This window comes from Osmerus eperlanus, chromosome 3 (assembly GCF_963692335.1).
Source record: "Osmerus eperlanus chromosome 3, fOsmEpe2.1, whole genome shotgun sequence".
Lineage (NCBI taxonomy): Eukaryota > Metazoa > Chordata > Actinopteri > Osmeriformes > Osmeridae > Osmerus > Osmerus eperlanus.
Genome location: NC_085020.1, coordinates 23,223,058 through 23,244,878, shown reverse-complemented (window position 1 = coordinate 23,244,878; position 21,821 = coordinate 23,223,058). Strand labels below are relative to the sequence as shown.

The window sequence follows — 21,821 nt, the reverse complement described above, 5'->3', positions numbered from 1 at the left end:
AAGTGTCTGTTAAATAACCACATGATTCTGAATATATGATGAATGTTTCCTTCCTCCTGCAGCTCGCCTGACTCCCTACAAGCCTGCTGACATCATGCTGAAGCCTCTGCTCTTCGAGGTCCCGAGCATCACCACCGACTCCGTGTTTGTGGGCCGTGATTGGCTCTTCCAGCAGCTGGAGGACGTCCTGAAGGCCAACGAATCGGGCGAGAAGCGTGGCGCTGTCGTCGTGGGCAACGTGGGCTTCGGTAAAACGGCGGTGATCTCCCGCCTGGTGGCGCTCAGTTGTCATGGCGGCCGGATGCGGCAGATTGCCTCCAACAGTCCCAGCTCCTCACCTAAGAGTAAGACCAGACCCTCTAACCCAGAGTAAGACCAGACCCTCTAACCCAGAGTAAGACCAGACCCTCTGACCCAGAGTAAGACCCTCTGACCCAGAGTAAGACCCTCTGACCCAGAGTAAGACCAGACCCTCTAACCCAGAGTAAGACCAGACCCTCTGACCCAGAGTAAGACCCTCTGACCCAGAGTAAGACCCTCTGACCCAGAGTAAGACCAGACCCTCTAACCTAAGAGTAAGACCAGACCCTCTAACCCAGAGTAAGACCAGACCCTCTAACCCAGAGTAAGACCAGACCCTCTGACCCAGAGTAAGACCCTCTGACCCAGAGTAAGACCCTCTGACCCAGAGTAAGACCAGACCCTCTAACCCAGAGTAAGACCAGACCCTCTGACCCAGAGTAAGACCAGACCCTCTGACCCCAGAGTAAGACCCTCTAACCCAGAGTAAGACCAGACCCTCTAACCCACAGTAAGACCAGACCCTCTAACCCAGAGTAAGACCAGACCCTCTAACCCAGCGTAAGACCAGACCCTCTAACCCAGAGTAAGACCAGACCCTCTAACCCAGAGTAAGACCAGACCCTCTAACCCAGAGTAAGACCAGACCCTCTGACCCAGAGTAAGACCCTCTGACCCAGAGTAAGACCCTCTGACCCAGAGTAAGACCAGACCCTCTAACCCAGAGTAAGACCAGACCCTCTGACCCAGAGTAAGACCAGACCCTCTGACCCAGAGTAAGACCCTCTAACCCAGAGTAAGACCCTCTAACCCAGAGTAAGACCAGACCCTCTAACCCACAGTAAGACCAGACCCTCTAACCCAGAGTAAGACCAGACCCTCTAACCCAGCGTAAGACCAGACCCTCTAACCCAGAGTAAGACCAGACCCTCTAACCCAGAGTAAGACCAGACCCTCTGACCACAGGGTTAGAGGATCTAGTTTATTAAAATGTTGGTAGAAAAGGGTGTGTCACCCGTGTAACTATCTGATGCACCTAACCCTAACCCCAGCCCCCCCCCCTCCCTGCTTCCTCCAGACGGGGACTCCCACAGCGCCCCGCCCCTGAGCCAGCCCCCCCAGCCCACGCCGCCCCCCAGCGCCACCAACACCCTGAGGAGCAGCAGCTGTCCCAGCACCCCCGAGATCCAGAGACGCAAGGAGGAGGCCGTCAAACGCCTCGCCGCTAAGGTACCCTCCCAGAGCCCTTACCCACTACTCACACTGGACGCTGCGACACGTTTAAGTGACCGGGGGCATGTTCCATAAATCCATAAATTCCATAAATGTGCTTAATGGAACAGGCCCCCAATTTTCAGACTTTTATTTTGTATTTGACCTTACTGCTTGACGCAAGGAAAAAAAATACAGATATACCAAATGCAGATTAAAACTAAAGTAATGAGCCTGGCTTGAAGAAGTAAGAACTAGAAAGTACAGATATTAGTGGGAGTGAAAGTAAAAAGTTAATATATAAATAAATAGTGAAGTACTGATACCAGAAAAATCTACCTAAGTACAGTAACAAAGTATTTCTTTCCATCTCTGCTCTTGAATGAGCGCAAGGCCTTGATGAAGCTGTTCTTGTTCCCCGGTGGTGTTCTGACTGTGAACACATACCCACCTTGCATGTAAACACTTATTATTGTGATAGTTGCCTGGCGACGGTTTCAGCCAGGTGGACAGGTCAGATATAACAGAGGCTGTGTGTCGGTGTGAGGCGTGTGTGTGTGCTGTCTGCAGCAGAAGGAATATGCTGTGTGTCGGTGTGAGGCGTGTGTGTGTGCTGTCTGCAGCAGAAGGAAGATGCTGTGTGTCGGTGTGAGGCGTGTGTGTGTGCTGTCTGCAGCAGAAGGAAGATGCTGTGTGTCGGTGTGAGGCGTGTGTGTGTGCTGTCTGCAGCAGAAGGAAGATGCTGTGTGTCGGTGTGAGGCGTGTGTGTGTGCTGTCTGCAGCAGAGGGAAGAGGCTGTGATGAGGACAGATGCAGGGCTGTACATGTCCTGCAGCGGCACTGCCCACGTCGCTTCTCTCTCTGTCTTTCCTTCTCTTCATCCAATCCTTGATTGGACATGCTCTGATTGGTGTGTTCATCCTGCCAATCAAGGAGGCAGGTGATGTGTCTGAGGCAGAGAGGAGGGGTCTGCGTTGCCAAGGGAACATGTTATTCAAGTGGTCATAATAGTGGGGCTGGGTGTGGGGCTGGGGGTGGGGCTGGGTGTGGGGCTGGGTGTGGGGGTGGGGCTGGGTGTGGTGCTGGGGCTGGGGCTGGGGGTGGGGCTGGCGGTGGGGCTGGGGCTGGGTGTGGGGCTGGGTGTGGGGGTGGTGCTGGGGGTGGGGGTGGGGCTGGGGGTGGGGCTGGGTGTGGTGCTGGGGCTGGGGGTGGGGCTGGCGGTGGGGCTGGGGCTGGGGCTGGGTGTGGGGCTGGGTGTGGGGGTGGTGCTGGGGCTGGCGGTGGGGCTGGGGGTGGGGCTGGCGGTGGGGCTGGGGCTGGGGCTGGGTGTGGGGGTGGTGCTGGGGGTGGGGCTGGGGGTGGGGCTGGGGGTGGGGCTGGGTGTGGCCTGGGGGTGGGGCTGGGTGTGGGGGTGGGGGTGGTGCTGGGGGTGGGGCTGGGTGTGGGGCTGGGTGTGGGGGTGGGGCTGGGGCTGGGTGTGGGGCTGGGTGTGGGGCTGGGTGTGGGGGTGGGGCTGGGGCTTTTTCCAAATGTGTTTACCGCAGCTGTGCTGCAGTGTGTCTCCTAGAAAGCCAACACATGACCATGGTTCATTGGTGAGCCAGTGGTCTGTCAAGACTGCTTGTGCATACAGGCCACATCTGTGTCACATCACTGTGCTCGCTGCCTCACTGCAGCGCCTGCCACGCTCAGCTGTCAGCTGAGGAGCTGATTGGCCCTGACGAAGCCGTTTCTTATTGGCAGGCTGCACTTTTCTCCTTCGTTCTGATTTGTCCATCTGTTTGCCTCTGCAGTATTGTTTGGCAGTACACTACTAAAGACTGCTTTAGAAGACCCCAACAGCTTGATTTCTCTCTCTCTTTTCTCTAACCATCTCATTCTCCCTCTCTCTCTTTCTATCACTGTTTTACACATCAATGATGTGGTGTAATAACTGTGCAGTGATGAGTCTGGGCTGTGGAGCTGTAAGCTGTCCTTTGGCCTTTGTCCTTGTCTGTTCCTCAGTCAGTGTTTGCCCCTCCTCAAGCCTCTGCAGATTGATGTCCCCTGTCCTTCTGCCTCAGTGTTGGACCCTCCAGCTCCCGCAGAGGAACAAGCCATCTCTATTAACCCAGACTGTCCAAACCCATGGCACCGCCATCCGTCAACGAACGAGGCGACTCAATAGTGCATCACCCCCCCCCCCTCCCCGACGAGGAGCGAGGAAGCGTGCCCGTACTTCAAGGTCCTCCGCTGCCCTACAGGCGTGCAATCTCTCTGCCGCCTTCGTATCAATCTCAGGGATCATGCCAGGGGAGGGGTGCCAGCCGGGGGGGGGGGGGGGGGGGGGAATCGCTTAGTTACAGCCAAAGTACTCACTCTTGATTTATCCTTTTGGACCAGTTCTGTTTCCCCCGTTTCAAATGAGGCCGCTTTCACTTGTCACCGCTGTGAGATTTATTCAGAGGTTGTGTCCAGGCAATTTTGAATGGAGACATTTATTATAATTCCTGGTTGTATAAGGAAGGTGGCTGGCGTGGTCTGCCCCAGTAGGAGTGGAGGTAGAGGGATGGGGGTGGAGGTAGGGGGATGGGGCTGGAGGTGGGGGTAAGGGGCTAAGGGTGGAGGTGGGGGTAGGGGGATGGGGTGGGGGTAGGGAGTGGGGGTAAGGGGCTAAGGGTGGAGGTGGGGGTAGGGGGATGGGGTGGGGGTAAGGGGCTAAGGGTGGAGGTGGGGGTAGGGGGATGGGGTGGAGGTAGGGAGTGGGGTTAAGGGGCTACGGGTGGAGGTGGGGGTGGAGATGTTAGCTGCAGCTGTCACCAGCAGCCAGGCTCTTGCAGGTAGAGACAGGAGCAGAGGCAGAGCTGCTCCGGGTCCTCCTCCGGCCCCTCCTACAACATCTTCTCCTTCTCCTCCTCCACCTCCTCCCTGGGTTATGGTAAGTGTGTCAGCTCCTGCAGGTTTGAGTGTAATGAGGACAGAGAGTTCCAGATCTCCCCGGGGAGACCCTCCCCTCGTCTAAATCAGATGACCGTGAACACAGCAACCTGGTCTGCACCAGCTGCAGAGGCTCCATCCTACTTTTAGAGCTCCGCCTGGGATCGGGTGTTTTTGGTTGGAGGTTATCTGAGGTTGTTCTGCCTATTAACTGGCCGGTTCATCAGCATCGTAATCTGCACACCTTCGCAGGCCTAGCGAGAGGGCTTTGGGGTGATGTCATTACCCAGGTGGGCTTTGGGGTGATGTCATTACCCAGGTGGGCTTCGGAAGGCTTGATTAGGTTGATGGATACCGCTGTGAAGGTTCCCCAAGGTCAACTATTAGCGGCTGGTTGCACAACCAGAAAGTGTTTGCTACAGGCATTTCACCTCTGAATTCATGTGTAACAGGCTGTGTGTCTGTGTGACAGGCCGTGTGTCTGTGTGACAGGCCGTGTGTCCGTGTGACAGGCCGTGTGTCTGTGTGACAGGCCGTGTGTCCGTGTGACAGGCCGTGTGTCCGTGTGACAGGCTGTGTGTCTTTGTGACAGGCCGTGTGTCTGTGTGACAGGCCGTGTGTCCGTGTGACAGGCCGTGTGTCCGTGTGACAGGCCGTGTGTCCGTGTGACAGGCCGTGTGTCCGTGTGACAGGCCGTGTGTCCGTGTGACAGGCTGTGTGTCCGTGTGACAGGCCGTGTGTCCGTGTAACAGGCCGCGTGTCTGTGTGACAGGCCGCGTGTCTGTGTAGCGGGCGTTTGGGAGAAATTCATTTGCTTTTGACCACTAGCTAGGTATTAGCTCAAACAATGTTTTTGTATATTCAATTAGCTAATCAATAATGAAATAATGAAAGTTTTCAACTGTTTGATAGCTAGCTAGCTAGCTTAAAATTATCTAGTTAGGTGCCCCTGGCATGTACGTTGTCTTCTCATTGGTAACAGTAATTTTAAAAAGCGAATAAGTAAGGGATAATGTCCGACGAGGTGTACAATATCACCTGATAATGGACGTTGCGGAGGCGTGAACCGTCCGACGCGCAGCCCATTAATTTATGTTTTCAGGCGTCTTGCAATAGAAATCTAACGTTTTTTTACGTTAGCCAACTCTGATATTTCTAGTCCGCTCAGCTCATAGAACCAACACCAACTTTCCTTTGGCTGAGCTGTTAGCCCGAAAGCTAACGTAATGCTAGCAAGATTCAAAGGCAATAACATTGTGTACGGTTGACAAACAGTAAATATAATTTTACAGTATGTTTGACAAGAAGATTTTCTAGCTAACCAGCCATGTCACTGTGCCAAAATCAATATCAAGATTTTCACAAACAAAGTATTTTTCAAATAGGTTAAAATACATATTGAAGTCACTCATTGTTGTAAATACAAGTTAGCTTGTTAAAGTCTTTCAAAATTGTAAATGGAGGCTTTGACTGCGTCCCTGTTGTTATGGTTACTTATTTCAGACACTTTGTACAGGCTCATATACTATGTAGCCAGCGCAATAATTTAGAACGGTGAAAATACAGTTTTGCTGCAATTACATAGTAGGTGTCCGTATATCACCGGATAATGGACAACCCTGCAGCCAATCAGAATCGAGTATTCACCCAGACCATGGTATAAAAAGCGTTATTTGGACTAGGCAGCAGCAGTGGAATTAGGGCAGAGCTTAGCAAGGTGTAGTGGGTGTACAGTACCACGTATTACCTCAAATACCCTTCAGCCAACAAGCCTGTTGCAGTTTCGGCTCTCACAGTACCAGTACCCCGTGACGACACAGGCAGCTTTGCAGATTGCTTGTGACTCCAGCGACAATGTAATCTCCTTTGGTTGTAAAATTCAACATGGTTTGATAACATCCTAAAACGTCCTTTTTAAAGGTAATTTGGATGATATTTGAGCATGTGTTCCCCTCCCCGCTCCCTCCTCCAGGTGGTGGCGTATCACTACTGCCAGGCGGACAACACCTACACCTGCCTGGTTCCTGAGTTTGTGCACAGTGTCGCCGCCCTGCTGGCCAGATCACACCAGCTGGCCGCGTACCGAGAGCTGCTGCTCAGAGAGCCGCAGCTTCAGAGCATGCTCAGTCTGCGCTCCTGCGTCCAGGACCCCATGGCGGCGTTCCGCAGGGGCGTGCTGGAGCCCCTCGCCAACCTCCGCAAAGGTACGTGGATCACGTGACCCGCCGACGGAGACAATGTCCTCCTTCTGGTCTCTTTCTCCTCTCTCTCTCCCTCTCTCTCTCTCCCTCTCTCTCTCCCTCTCTCTCTCCTCTCTCTCTCTCTCTCTCTCTCTCTCTCTCTCTCTCTCTCTCTCTCTCTCTCTCTGCCCTGCCTCTCATCCTGCCTCCTGTCTCTCCCTCCACACACCTGAACAAGTGTCGTTTCAGAGCTGCTTACACTTACACGCAGCCATCACCAGCAGCATGTAGCTGGACTGATAACACCTCCATCACCAGCAGCATGTAGCTGGACTGATAACACCTCCATCACCAGCAGCATGTAGCTGGACTGATAACACCTCCATCACCAGCAGCATGTAGCTGGACTGATAACACCTCCATCACCAGCAGCATGTAGCTGGACTGATAACACCTCCATCACCAGCAGCATGTAGCTGGACTGATAACACCTCCATCACCAGCAGCATGTAGCTGGACTGATAACACCTCCATCACCAGCAGCATTTGGCTGGACTGATAACACCTCCATCACCAGCAGCATGTAGCTGGACTGATAACACCTCCATCACCAGCAGCATTTGGCTGGACTGATAACACCTCCATCACCAGCAGCATGTAGCTGGACTGATAACACCTCCATCACCAGCAGCATGTAGCTGGACTGATAACACCTCCATCACAGAAAGGCAGTGGAGAACTGGAGCAGATGGGCGAAAGCGAATAGAATCCACATCAAGGCTGTGAATAGCTTCATGTTGGAGAACACTATTGATTTGAACTGACAATGTTGGAAATGTGCTTTTGTGTCATGCAAGGCTACTGCCTCAGCCAGGGAAGAAAGGAAGGTCAGAGGGGCGATCTCAAGGTCACTGTTGTCATACACCGTACATGTCTAGCACATGTGCTCCATCTGATCAACATGTTGCTTCTGCCGGCTGCTCCAGTGCATGTGTAGAGAAACAAATATTGTTATTTCTATGATGGAGATGGAAAATAATGTGTGTGTGAGAGGGGAGAGAGTGTGTGTTAGCGGGGAGAGGGTGTGTGTGAGCGGGGAGAGGGTGTGTGTGTTAGCGGGGAGAGGGTGTGTGTGAGCGGGGAGAGGGTGTGTGTGAGCGGGGAGAGGGTGTGTGTGAGCGGGGAGAGGGTGTGTGTGAGCGGGGAGAGGGTGTGTGTGAGCGGGGAGAGGGTGTGTGTTAGCGGGGAGAGGGTGTGTGTTAGCGGGGAGAAAATAAATCTTTGATGTGTCATCTTCATGACAGTGTAACACCAGTCTTTGCTGCTCTGTGGGATGTTATTACAACAACCAGAGAAAGATCTGTTCATGCAGGGCTTTACAAAGAATACAGAAAAGGTTCATATCACAAGCAGAATACACAGAAGTTCTTCTGGCACAAATCTCATATATTCTCAAATATTTCTCTGTAATGAATTTTTCAGTATGTTTCCGATCACTGTGTGAAGACTAGGAGAATGACTGGAGAACGGAAGAGAAGCGAGAGAGAAGCGGCTCACCCCCTCCCCCCCGCCACCCCCTCACCCTCGCCTCACCCCTCCCCTCACCCCGCCTCACCTCGCCTCACCCCTCCCCCCCGCCACCCCCCTCACCCCGCCTCACCCCTCCCCCCCGCCACCCCCCTCACCCTCGCCTCACCCCTCCCCTCACCCCGCCTCACCCCTCCCCCCCGCCACCCCCTCACCCTCGCCTCACCCCTCCCCTCACCCTTGCCTCACCCCTCCCCTCACCCCCGCCACCCCCTCACCCTCGCCTCACCCCTCCCCTCACCCCGCCTCACCCCTCCCCCCCGCCACCCCCTCACCCTCGCCTCACCCCTCCCCTCACCCCGCCTCACCCCTCCCCCCCGCCACCCCCCTCACCCTCGCCTCACCCCTCCCCTCACCCTCGCCTCACCCCCGCCACCCCCTCACCCTCGCCTCACCCCTCCCCTCACCCCCGCCTCACCCCTCCCCTCCCCCCCGCCACCACCTCACCCCCGCCTCACCCCTCCCTTCCCCCCCGCCACCCCCTCACCCCCGCCTCACCCCTCCCCTCACCCCCGCCACCACCTCACCCCCGCCTCACCCCTCCCTTCCCCCCCGCCACCCCCTCACCCCCGCCTCACCCCTCCCCTCCCCCCCGCCACCCCCTCCCCCCCCGCCACCCCCTCCCCCTCACCCCCGCCTCACCCCTCCCCCCCGCCACTCCCTCACCCCCGCCACCCCCTCACCCCCGCCTCTACCCCCGCCTCACCCCTCCCCTCACCCCTCCCCTCACCCCTCATCCCCGCCACCCCCTCACCCTGCTCCAGCTCTGAGACAGCCTACTGATACTGCAGTGAACTAGAGCACATCCTTTCTCACACACACAAACACACACACACAGCAGGGCTGTTGAGCAGGGCTGTGGAGCAGGGCTGTGGAGCAGGGCTGTGGAGCAGGGCTGTGGAGCAGGGCTGTGGAGCAGGGCTGTGGAGCAGGGCTGTGGAGCAGGGCTGGATCTACAGACTAAAGCACACCCATGTTCATTCATTGGTGCGCTGTGAGAGAGAGGCTGGAGTCTGACTGTTCATGTCTCACGATCACTGCAGCTGCTCTGCCAGTCCCACTCCTACAATCACACTTCAGACAGGAAAAGTTTCATTCTTTTTCCGGGTCAGTTGAGTTTCTTTGAGTTTGAGCCCCAGGTGTGTGTGTGTGTGAGGCAGCCTGCGGGGCTATAGATTGGACTCCCCTGCAGTTGCCTCTGTTAGCCGCACTCTTCTGAGCTGGACTGACAACTCATCGAACTGTTGTTTTGTTACACATCATCCTCTCCCTGTGTGTGTGTGTGTGTTTGTGTGTGTCGTACAGAGAAGAAGATTCCCGAGGAGGACCACATCATCTTGATTGACGGGCTGAACGAGGCAGAGTTCCACAAGCCGGACTACGGCGACACCATCGCCTCCTTCATCACCAAGATCATCTCCCAGTTTCCGTCCTGGCTCAAGCTGGTGGTCACTGTGAGGGTCAACCTGCTGGTGAGGACGTCCCACATTATCATGGCTGCAGTCAAGTCGTTAGTCAACCACGAGTACAAGTGAAGGCTGTCTTCTCTTGTAGTAATCTGTTCAGGAGGTATAGATATCTGTGATTACCAGGTGAGCTGTACCAGGTGAGTACTCCAGCGTAATACAGTGATACTCAAACATACCTCCACTAGTGGAATGAGTAGATATCCGTTTATGATAGCAGCCTCTCAACGAGTGACGCTGCAGGATGCTGGCGAGCAGGGACACTGAAGCGGCTTCTTCTTCTCGTCATACAGCACGCAGTCTTGTACCAACAATCATTTCTGTAGTGTCAAGAAAGTCCCGGAAGGTTCTGGAAAGTAGTGCTGGACCAGGCAGAGTGAACTGCCTTGCTGTGAATGACTTGCTGCTTAGCTGATTTACAGGCGGTTAAGTTAATCTAACCGCTTCTCTCAGCCCAGAGGGCTGCAGACAGGGCTGGGGCCAGCCATGAGGGAGAGACCACTGCAGACAGGGCTGGGGCCAGCCATGAGGGAGAGACCACTGCAGACAGGGCTGGGGCCAGCCATGAGGGAGAGACCACTGCAGACAGGGCTGGGGCCAGCCATGAGGGAGAGACCACTGCAGACAGGGCTGGGGCCAGCCATGAGGGAGAGACCACTGCAGACAGGGCTGGGGCCAGCCATGAGGGAGAGACCACTGCAGACAGAATGTCTGGAGGAGAGTGTGTTATTTTACGTGATCAGTGACTGAACAAGATGGTCTCTACACAACGTCTTTGTTTGACTGAGTAATACCTGGCTTTCTCCCTCTTCCAGTACTACCTTGCTCTCCTCTCCCTCTCTCTCTCTCTCTCTCTCTCTCTCTCTCTCTCTCTCTCTCTCTCTCTCTCTCTCTCTCTCTCTCTCTCTCTCTCTCTCTCTCTCTCTCTCTCTCTCTCTCTCTCTCTCTCTCTCTCTCCTCTCTCCACTCCTCTCTCTCTCTCTTATGTGTTATTCATGTGTTTTCTCGGCCCGCTGTCGGCAGGCGGGACGTGAGGAGGGAGAAGGTGTTATCTTGCCGTCGCCATGATTCCCCGTGCTCAGACAGCGCAGGGATTGAAGGGATTACGCTGCATTGATTTCCCCGACCGCTAGGAGTGAGATTGAAGTGGCGTCTCCAGCTGTGCTTCTGGATCTGGCCACAGTGGCGCACTACAGAAGTGCTGTCCCCTCCCCCCTGTCCCTGGCCCCAGGCCCTCTGTCTGCCCTGCCTGTGCTGGGCTGATAGCCTGGCCCCAGGCCCTCTGTCTGCCCTGCCTGTGCTGGGCTGATAGCCTGGCCCCAGGCCCTCTGTCTGCCCTGCCTGTGCTGGGCTGATAGCCTGGCCCCAGGCCCTCTGTCTGCCCTGCCTGTGCTGGGCTGATAGCCTGGCCCCAGGCCCTCTGTCTGCCCTGCCTGTGCTGGGCTGATAGCCTGGCCCCAGGCCCTCTGTCTGCCCTGCCTGTGCTGGGCTGATAGCCTGGCCCCAGGCCCTCTGTCTGCCCTGCCTGTGCTGGGCTGATAGCCTGGCCCCAGGCCCTCTGTCTGCCCTGCCTGTGCTGGGCTGATAGCCTGGCCCCAGGCCCTCTGTCTGCCCTGCCTGTGCTGGGCTGATAGCCTGGCCCCAGGCCCTCTGTCTGCCCTGCCTGTGCTGGGCTGATAGCCTGGCCCCAGGCCCTCTGTCTGCCCTGCCTGTGCTGGGCTGATAGCCTGGCCCCAGGCCCTCTGTCTGCCCTGCCTGTGCTGGGCTGATAGATTGGCCCCAGGGCTGTGTGAGCAGGGCCTCCCGGCCCTGGCTCTGATGACAGCCCCTCAGTACACCGGCTACACTGCCTCCTGGAGGAGGGGAGCTGTGTTGGCTGCTTCCCATTGGCTGCTTCCCATTGGCTGCTTCCCATTGGCTGCTTCCCATTGCCTTGAGACTGATAGTCAAATATATCCAGACACGGTCATTTGATTTACACACACGTCTGGCTTTCTCATTCCCATGTGTCATCTTTTTATGTGGATGGTGGGAGTGTGTGTGTGTGTGTGTAATCTAACGGCTGGTGTCCTGTCTCTCTGTCCTCAGGATATCACCAGCCTGCTGCCCTTCTCCCAGATCTCCCTGGATGACTACCCCGACAACAAGGACATCGCCAGCGACCTGAACGCCTACATCCAGTACCGTATCAACAGCAGCAGGGACATCATGAACAACATCTCCCTCAACGGCAAGGCCGACCCCGCCGTCGTGGCCAAGGTCAGCAGTCACCTCATGGCCCTGAGCCAGGGCTCCTACCTGTACCTCAAGCTGACCCTTGACCTCTTCGAGAGGGGTCACCTGGTCATCAAGAGCGCCAGCTACAAGGTGGTGCCGGTGTCGCTGGCCGAGCTGTACCAGCTGCAGTGCAACATGAAGTTCATGAGCAACTCTGCGTTCGAGCGCTGCCAGCCCGTGCTGAACGTGGCGCTGGCGTCGCTGCACCCCATGACAGACGAACAGCTGTTCCACGCCATGAACGCGGGCAGCGTGCGCGGCGAGCTGCGCTGGGACGACTTCCTGCAGCGCATGGACATCCTGTCCTGCTTCCTGGTGAAGAGGAGAGACAAGACCCGCATGTTCTGCCACCCCTCCTTCAGGGAGTGGCTGGTGTGGAGGGCGGACGGAGAGAGCAGCGACTTCCTGTGCGACCCCAGGTGAGTTCCTGCTCAGGGAGAGACCGTTGCCGTGGTAGCGGTGAAGTCTCTAGACGTTCACAAGGTTAAGATGTTAGTCCCCTCAGTGTAGTTCTGTTAGAGGGAGACAGAGTGAGGGAGAGGGAGAGGGAGAGAGGGAGGGAGACTGACGGTGAGTGGCCTTTGGTCGCGGGCAGACAAATAAGCGGCACTCTAATCACTCAAGGAGAAGGACGAAACTCTCACACTGATCATTGCTTCTCTGGTTCACCTGTCTTAGCATCACTGCCTCTCTGGTTCACCTGTCTTAGCCTCACTGCCTCTCTGGTTCACCTGTCTTAGCATCACTGCCTCTCTTGTTCACCTATCTTAGCCTCACTGCCTCTCTGGTTCACCTGTCTTAGCATCACTGCCTCTCTGGTTCACCTGTCTTAGCCTCACTGCCTCTCTGGTTCACCTGTCTTAGCATCACTGCCTCTCTGGTTCACCTGTCTTAGCATCACTGCCTCTCTGGTTCACCTGTCTTAGCATCACTGCCTCTCTGGTTCACCTGTCTTAGCATCACTGCCTCTCTGGTTCACCTGTCTTAGCATCACTGCCTCTCTGGTTCACCTGTCTTAGCATCACTGCCTCTCTGGTTCACCTGTCTTAGCATCACTGCCTCTCTGGTTCAACTGTCTTAGCATCACTGGCTCTCTGGTTCACCTGTCTTAGCATCACTGCCTCTCTGGTTCACCTGTCTTAGCATCACTGCCTCTCTGGTTCACCTGTCTTAGCATCACTGCCTCTCTGGTTCACCTGTCTTAGCATCGCGTGTGGAACAAATCTCACCATTTCAGCTGACAGAGCCTTCAGTTCAGTAATCAGGGAGCACAACACAAGTCAGGAAGTTTAAGAATGACTCATCTAGTGCCAAGGAAACGACCATGATGATGATGTTGATGATGGTGGCGGTGATATCTGTCTCTGTCTGAACAGGAAATCGAACATCCAGACAGCTTCCGTTGTGTCTGTCTGAGTCACGCTGCTGTGTCTAACTCAATATCAGCTGTGCTCGCCTGTGTGCGGGCAGCATCGATCCACAAGCTCTCTGGACTCTTCCTACCCCACCCGCACTAGACCGCTCTGACCAATAACACACACTGGACAACACTTCATTAAGGTCACATTAACTACCATGTAACTACATTCAGTAGCAGCATTAAGGTTCAAACCCTAAATACATATCATTTGTTAGAATCGGGATGACTATGATCTTGGCTCCACAGATGGCAAGCTAAAATGTAATCCTACCAGTATTGCTAATTAAGGACTCTCACATTCATAAAATGAGGGGAAGAGAAACTAACTAGATGAGAAGGAAAGAAAAAACATGGAATATTTTTATCCCTCAAAGGCAAAGGGGGAAAAAGGGTCCCTCACTTTAAATATGTATGCATACTTGTGAACTATGAACAAGTAATCTGCTGCGTGCCACTTAGAGGACTTTGCAGAGAGAAGCTCAATCTGAAGAACAGATAATGTCTTCCTGCGGCGTCTTCCTGTTGTCCTGTTATTCAGGGTGCTGGGTGATGTCATCCTGGAGCCCCTGATGTCATCCTGGAGCCCCTGATGTCATCCTGGAGCCCCTGATGTCATCCTGGAGCCCCTGATGTCATCCTGGAGCCCCTGATGTCATCCTGGAGCCCCTGATGTCATCCTGGAGCCCCTGATGTCATCCTGGAGCCCCTGATGTCATCCTGGAGCCCCTGATGTCATCCTGGAGCCTCTGATGTCATCCTGGAGCCCCTGATGTCATCCTGGAGCCCCTGATGTCATCCTGGAGCCCCTGATGTCATCCTGGAGCCTCTGATGTCATCCTGGAGCCCCTGATGTCATCCTGGAGCCCCTGATGTCATCCTGGAGCCCCTGATGTCATCCTGGAGCCCCTGATGTCATCCTGGAGCCCCTGATGTCATCCTGGAGCCCCTGATGTCATCCTGGAGCCCCTGATGTCATCCTGGAGCCCCTGATGTCATCCTGGAGCCCCTGATGTCATCCTGGAGCCCCTGATGTCATCCTGGAGCCTCTGATGTCATCCTGGAGCCTCTGATGTAATCCTGGAGCCTCTGATGTCATCCTGGAGCCCCTGATGTCATCCTGGAGCCCCTGATGTCATCCTGGAGCCCCTGATGTCATCCTGGAGCCCCTGATGTCATCCTGGAGCCCCTGATGTCATCCTGGAGCCCCTGATGTCATCCTGGAGCCCCTGATGTCATCCTGGAGCCCCTGATGTCATCCTGGAGCCCCTGATGTCATCCTGGAGCCCCTGATGTCATCCTGGAGCCCCTGATGTCATCCTGGAGCCCCTGATGTCATCCTGGAGCCCCTGATGTCATCCTGGAGCCTCTGATGTCATCCTGGAGCCCCTGATGTCATCCTGGAGCCCCTGATGTCATCCTGGAGCCCCTGATGTCATCCTGGAGCCTCTGATGTAATCCTGGAGCCTCTGATGTCATCCTGGAGCCTCTGATGTCATCCTGGAGCATCTGATGTCATCCTGGAGCCTTGTACGCTCATAGGAGGCTGCGGCCCCCAGACCCCAGCCCTCAGCCCCAGCCCCCAGCCCTCAGCCCCCAACCCTCTGACCCCAGCCCTCAGTCCCCAGCCTCAGCTCCCAGACCTCAGCCCTGCCCTGGACAAGAAGTCTGCCACTGCCTTGATTTTTGAAAGACACTCTCACAAACACACACACACAGCAGAGGCCCTGACAGAGAGGATTTCACCCAGATCAAAGTGAACTGCGATCATGCATGGCCTTTTAATGAAGTTCCCTTCTAATTAACAACAGAGCAAGCCTCGTTAAGAGGGGGTGGGGGGGGCAGACACACATGGGCTGTGTTCTCCTCAGAACACGCTGGAACTACCAGCCTTCATCAGCCTGTCGAGACGAGCACCGAGCAACAGAGGAAATCATGCCCTGATAATGACAACCATCTCTTCAGTTTCCAACGGCTGAAACGAGGAGGTCCAATGAACTCCCTTGGAGCAAATGAAAAAGATTTCATTGGGCGTGAGATGCACAAGTCAGCTATCAGTACCCAATCAGAAGGTGTGACTGCTGATAAACATTGTACGCTTGCCAGAGAGTGCCTCCAAACATCTTGATCCATCAGACATAGAACATTTCTGTGCCACTGAAAACACTAAATAAGAATAACTGTCTATTGGTGGTGATGGTACTGTATATGGGAGTCAGATGGCTGAGTGGTTAGGGAATCGGGCTATTAATCAGAAGGTTGCCGGTACTTACTGTAAGTCGCTCTGGATAAGAGCGTCTGCTAAATGACTAAATGTAAATGTATATAAACCTAAACTACAGTATTCCCTCTGATACTCCTAACCTACATTAGACCCTCCCATTCAGGGCGGAGGCTCCTCCCCTTCAGGGCGGAGGCTCCTCCCCTTCAGGGCGGAGCCTCCTCCCCTTCAGGGCGGAGCCTCCTCCCCTTCAGGGCGGAGCCTCCTCCCCTTCAGGGCGGAGCCTTCTCCCCTTCAGGGCGGAGCCTTCTCCCCTTCAGGGCGGAGCCTCCTCCCCTTCATGGCGGAGCCTTCTCCCCTTCAGTCTGTCATACAGTGTTTCTGGGTGTGTATCTGTCTATGGGTGTGGCTGGTGCTGCAGTATGGACAGTAGATTGACCCCCCCCCCCCTCCCTCAGGAGTGGCCACGCCCTCTTGGCCTTCATGCTCTCCAGACAGGACGGGAAGCTGAACCGGCAGCAGACCGTGGAGCTGGGACACCACATCCTCAAAGCTCACATATTCAAGGTACTGGACCATACCACACCATACCTCACCATACCACACCACACCATACCACACCACACTACACCACACCATACCACACCATACCTCACCATACCACATCCTCAAAGCTCACATATTCAAGGTACTGGACCATACCACACCATACCTCACCATACCACACCACACCACACCATACCACACCACACCACACCATACCACACCATACCACATCCTCAAAGCTCACATATTCAAGGTACTGGACCATACCACACCATACATATTCAAGTTAGTGTTCCACACCAGCAGCACATATTGAAGGTACTGTCAGTGCTGCACGTCATGCTGCTGTTGTTAATATGCAAGTGAGTTATAGATTTTTCACTGTGTGCATGTGTGTGCATGTGTGTGCATGTGTGTGCATGTGTGTGTGGGTGTGTGTGTGCATGTGTGGGTGTGTGTGTGGGTGTGTGTGTGCATGTGTGTGTGGGTGTGTGTGTGTGTGGGTGTGGGTGTGTGTGTGTGCGTGTGGGTGTGTGTGTGCATGTGTGTGTGGGTGTGCGTGCGTGTGGGTGTGTGTGGATGTGTGGGTGTGTGTGTGCGTGTGGGTGTGTGGGTGTGTGTGGGTGTGTGTGTGTGCTCCAGGGTCTCAGTAAGAAGACGGGTGTGTCGTCCAGTGTGCTGCAGGCTGTCTGGATCAGCTGCAGTGCTGACGGCCTGTCAGCTGCTCTGGCCTCTCTGAGGAACCTGTACACCCCCAACGTCAAGGTGAGACCACACACACACCTTCACCTGTCTCTCACACACACACCTTCACCTGTCTGTCACACACACACACACACACCTTCTCCTGTCTCACACACACACACCTTCACCTGTCTCTCACACACACACACCTTCACCTGTCTCACACACACACACACACATACCTTTACCTGTCTCACACACACACACACCTTCACCTGTCTCACACACACACCTTCACCTGTCTCACACACACAAACACACCTTCACCTGTCTCACACACACACCTTCACCTGTCTCACACACACACACACACACACACACACCTTCACCTGTCTCACACACACACATCTTCACCTGTCTTACATACACACACACACCTTCACCTGTCTCACACACACACCTTCACCTGTCTCACACACACATCTTCACCTGTCTCACACACACACACACACATACCTTTACCTGTCTCACACACACAGTGTGTGTGAGCGGCTGAAACGCACTAGAAAACATATTGGATGTGTCTACTGGCTCCATGCTGCATGGCTGTCTGCAGGGGGGACAGGGGCCTGCTCCCTGGCTGTCTGCAGGGGGGCAGGGGCCTGCTCCATGGCTGTCTGCAGGGGGGACAGGGGCCTGCTCCATGGCTGTCTGCAGGGGGGACAGGGGCCTGCTCCATGGCTGTCTGCAGGGGGGACAGGGGCCTGCTCCATGGCTGTCTGCAGGGGGACAGGGGCCTGCTCCCTGGCTGTCTGCAGGGGGGACAGGGACCTGCTCCCTGGCTGTCTGCAGGGGGGACAGGGGCCTGCTCCATGGCTGTCTGCAGGGGGACAGGGGCCTGCTCCCTGGCTGTCTGCAGGGGGGACAGGGGCCTGCTCCATGGCTGTCTGCAGGGGGGACAATACAAGCAGACTAAATCATTACAGCCGCATTTTACATTAATGGTCATTTAATAAGCAAAAGGCCAAGTTAATGGCAGAGACACAGGGAAAATTATATGTTTATGCTTAATTATCCTGACTGCGAGTGTGTGCATTAAAAAATCCATTAGGGGAGAAAACAACAAGATGGCCATTCCCCAGTTTACCAGGGAGGTGATGGATCCCCAGTTTTTCGGGCATAAATATTCACTTGTTTCTTTACCATTAGCATTCATTTAACGGTGCAGTTGGGTCCTGTGTTGTCTGTGTTGTGTCTGGGTGAGTCATGGTGGCTGAGCGGAGCATCGCTCTCTGAGACGGCAGCCACAGTACTTCCGCTGCTCCACTGTGGCCCCTTAAAACAGTTGTTCATTTATTCCGGTGTGGTTCCGGTAAATAAATCCCAGTTCCCTTTCCTCCGTTTTTAACCGCCACAGAGCCCGACGTGCCCGTGTGACTGATTACGCTTTCATCATGTTTTCCTTCATCACCAAGATGAATACCTCGCTGATGGCTGCCTTCCAGACACTTCAGCTACTTAGTCCTGTATTCACTGGAGGATTTGCGGAAGACTGCGCTCCAACTCAAATCTTTAAAAAAAGGAATAGTTTGAGAAAGAAAAACTGTGCTCTGAATTCTAAATAAATCCATGAAATAATATCATTATGATATAATGTAAAACATATACTGTATAATATAGACATTTCTTAGATCTTAAGCTAGACCAGGGCATGTCAAGTGTGAAACATCATAATCATTATATCCAAGTTTGGCAATGTTGGAAAATCCATTTCATAGATTAGGATTAGGATTCCATTTAAACAGTGGCAGTAAATCAGACGGTATAATCTATGGCTTGGCATTGGTGGTTAGCATTAGTGGCTTGCATCAGTGTGAAACACTTATGGCTAATATCAGTAGTAGCATCAGTAGTTAGCATCAGTGTGTAGCATCAGTGGTAGCATCAGTGTGTAGCATCAGTAGTTAGCATCAGTGGTAGCATCAGTAGTTAGCATCAGTAGTAGCATCAGTGTGTAGCATCAGTAGTAGCATCAGTGTGTAGCACCAATGTGTAGCATCAGTGTGTAGCATTAGTGTGTAGCATCAGTAGTTAGCATCAGTGTGTAGCACCAATGTGTAGCATCAGTAGTTAGCATCAGTGTGTAGCATCAGTAGTTAGCATCAGTGTGTAGCATTAGTGTGTAGCATCAGTAGTTAGCATCAGTGTGTAGCATCAGTAGTAGCATCAGTGTGTAGCATCAGTAGTAGCATCAGTGTGTAGCATCAGTAGTAGCATCAGTGTGTAGCATCAGTAGTAGCATCAGTGTGTAGCATCAGTAGTTAGCATCAGTGTGTAGCATCAGTAGTTAGCATCAGTGTGTAGCATCAGTGTGTAGCATCAGTAGTTAGCATCAGTGTGTAGCATTAGTGTGTAGCATCAGTAGTTAGCATCAGTGTGTAGCACCAATGTGTAGCATCAGTGTGTAGCATCAGTGTGTAGCATCATTAGTAGCATCAGTGTGTAGCATCAGTAGTAGCATCAGTGTGTAGCATCAGTGTGTAGCATCAGTAGTAGCATCAGTGTGTAGCATCAGTGTGTAGCATCAGTGTGTAGCATCAGTGTGTAGCATCAGTAGTAGCATCAGTGTGTAGCATCAGTAGTTAGCATCAGTGTGTAGCATCAGTAGTTAGCATCAGTGTGTAGCTTCAGTGTGTAGCATCAGTGTGTAGCATCAGTAGTAGCATCAGTAGTTAGCATCAGTGTGTAGCATCCGTAGCAGAGATGTTCACAAGTCCTTTTATCAGAGTCTGAGTCTGAAGTCTCTGTTCAAGAGTCTGAGTCAAGTCACAAGTGTCAACCATAATGGCATATTACCACTACAGCATACCGATTTTAGGTATTTGAATGAAGATGTTTTGTTCGAAATTACGAGAGATTTTTTCTTGTAACATTTTCTACAATAATGGGGTGGCAAGTTGAAAATGGAACAAAGTTGAACAATGGATTTTGGTGTTTCAAAACCCATCGATACTGTATGACTATGTTTAGCCTGTGTTCTGCTCCTCTCTCTCACCAACCGTCTCTGGAGGAGGGGATCCCTCTCTGAATTGCTCCTCCCAAGGTTTCTTCCATTTTTTCTCCTGTTGAGAGTTTTTTGGGGAGTTTTTCCTTGTCTTCCTTGAGGGTTTAGGTTGGTTGAGGGGCAGTTCTATGGGCGTATGTGAAGCCCTCTGTGACATGCTTGCGTGTAAAAAGGGCTATACAAATACATTTGATTTGATTTGATTTACAGCTAGTGCTAAGATCCTTAGATACCATGTACAGGTAAAATAAAATTTTGCAATAGAACATGCTCTAAACATCCTCTAAATGAATGTCAAAACTTTCTTACAATTTACACTAATGTAAGTTTTAGTTTTGATAGCTTATATTTTTTTAAGTCACGTGTGGAGCTGCCATGCTTGCTTGTCCCATTCCACGCTCTCTCTCCTCTCACTTGCTTGTCCCATTCCACGCTCTCTCTCCTCTCGCTTGCTCTAATTTTCTTCTCTCCTGTCAGTCAGCTGTGGGGCAAATGCGAAGAGCAACATACTGACAGAAGGCTATAAGAATTTTCGAGGATTTCTGTAGGCCTATGTATTTTCTAATGTATTGTCGTATTGTCCACGAGTCCTTACATCTAGAGTCCGAGTGAAGTATGAAGTCGCAATACGTCGAGTGTGAGTCAAGTCGCAAGTCAATGATAATGCGACGTAAGTGCGACTCGAGTACGAGTCTCTAACTCGAGTCCCCATCTCTGATCAGTAGTAGCATCAGTGCTCAGCATCTCCTTCCTGTGTTCCTGTAGGTGAGCCGGCTGCTGATGCTAGGCGGGGCCAACGTCAACTACCGCACGGAGGTTCTGAACAACGCCCCGGTGCTGTGCGTCCAGGCCCATCTGGGCCACCTGGAGATGGCGGCACTGCTGCTGGAGCACGCCGCCTCCGTGGACGTGGTGTCTGAGAACGGCATGAGCCCGCTCGGCTTCGCATCCGCGGCCGGACACCTGGCTCTCGTCAGCCTGCTCTGCAAGAGGGGCGCCAAGGTAAGAACATGTTGTCCAGACATCTGCTGCAGCTGTGTCTCAAGCACACAGACAGGGCCACATCTCTGCTGTTCCAGGAGGAATACTACGACCAACGCTAGTACCATTAGCATCGTTTGTCTGTGTGAATCCTGAAGTGTGTGTGCTATGGTGTTGTCTGCAGGTGGACCATGTGGATAAGAGTGGTCAGTGTTCCCTGGTGCATGCGGCCCTGAGGGGTCACCCAGAGGTCATCCAGCACCTGCTGGAGCTGCAGTGGAGCCCTGATGGCCAGCATCAGAACTGCAGCCTGAAGAGCCAGGCCCTTCAGCAGGCTCTCACGGCTGCCTCCAGCATGGGGCATACGCAGGTCAGCACCTCCTCTACCCTCTCCTCAGGTCCACCTCCTCTACCCTCTCCTCAGGTCCACCTCCTCTACCCTCCCCTCAGGTCCACCTCCTCTACCCTCCCCTCAGGTCCACCTCCTCTACCCTCTCCTCCACCTCCTCTACCCTCCCCTCAGGTCCACCTCCTCTACCCTCCCCTCAGGTCCACCTCCTCTACCCTCTCCTCAGGTCCACCTCCTCTACCCTCTCCTCAGGTCCACCTCCTCTACCCTCCCCTCAGGTCCACCTCCTCTACCCTCTCCTCAGGTCCACCTCCTCTACCCTCCCCTCAGGTCCACCTCCTCTACCCTCCCCTCAGGTCCACCTCCTCTACCCTCCCCTCAGGTCCACCTCCTCTACCCTCTCCTCAGGTCCACCTCCTCTACCCTCCCCTCAGGTCCACCTCCTCTACCCTCCCCTCAGGTCCACCTCCTCTACCCTCTCCTCAGGTCCACCTCCTCTACCCTCTCCTCAGGTCCACCTCCTCTACCCTCTCCTCAGGTCCACCTCCTCTACCCTCTCCTCCACCTCCTCTACCCTCCCCTCAGGTCCACCTCCTCTACCCTCCCCTCAGGTCCACCTCC

General features: G+C 53.9%; 1 protein-coding gene across 5 annotated transcripts in view; it reads left to right on the top strand.

Moving 5' to 3' along the window:
* tanc1b (tetratricopeptide repeat, ankyrin repeat and coiled-coil containing 1b) overlaps positions 1-21,821 on the top strand; it is a 158,577-nt gene that overhangs the window by 110,137 nt on the left and 26,619 nt on the right. For all 5 annotated transcript variants that reach the window (XR_009929806.1, XM_062457986.1, XM_062457985.1 and 2 more), the window contains 9 exons: positions 63-344; positions 1,379-1,530; positions 6,401-6,632; positions 9,501-9,667; positions 11,750-12,357; positions 16,035-16,143; positions 16,765-16,887; positions 20,636-20,872; positions 21,036-21,221. Coding sequence is in view for 4 of the 5 variants with exons in the window: in XM_062457986.1 (XP_062313970.1) it covers positions 63-344; positions 1,379-1,530; positions 6,401-6,632; positions 9,501-9,667; positions 11,750-12,357; positions 16,035-16,143; positions 16,765-16,887; positions 20,636-20,872; positions 21,036-21,221 (2,096 nt within the window). In the remaining variant the exon portion in view is untranslated. The remainder of the gene's footprint in view (positions 1-62; positions 345-1,378; positions 1,531-6,400; positions 6,633-9,500; positions 9,668-11,749; positions 12,358-16,034; positions 16,144-16,764; positions 16,888-20,635; positions 20,873-21,035; positions 21,222-21,821) is intronic.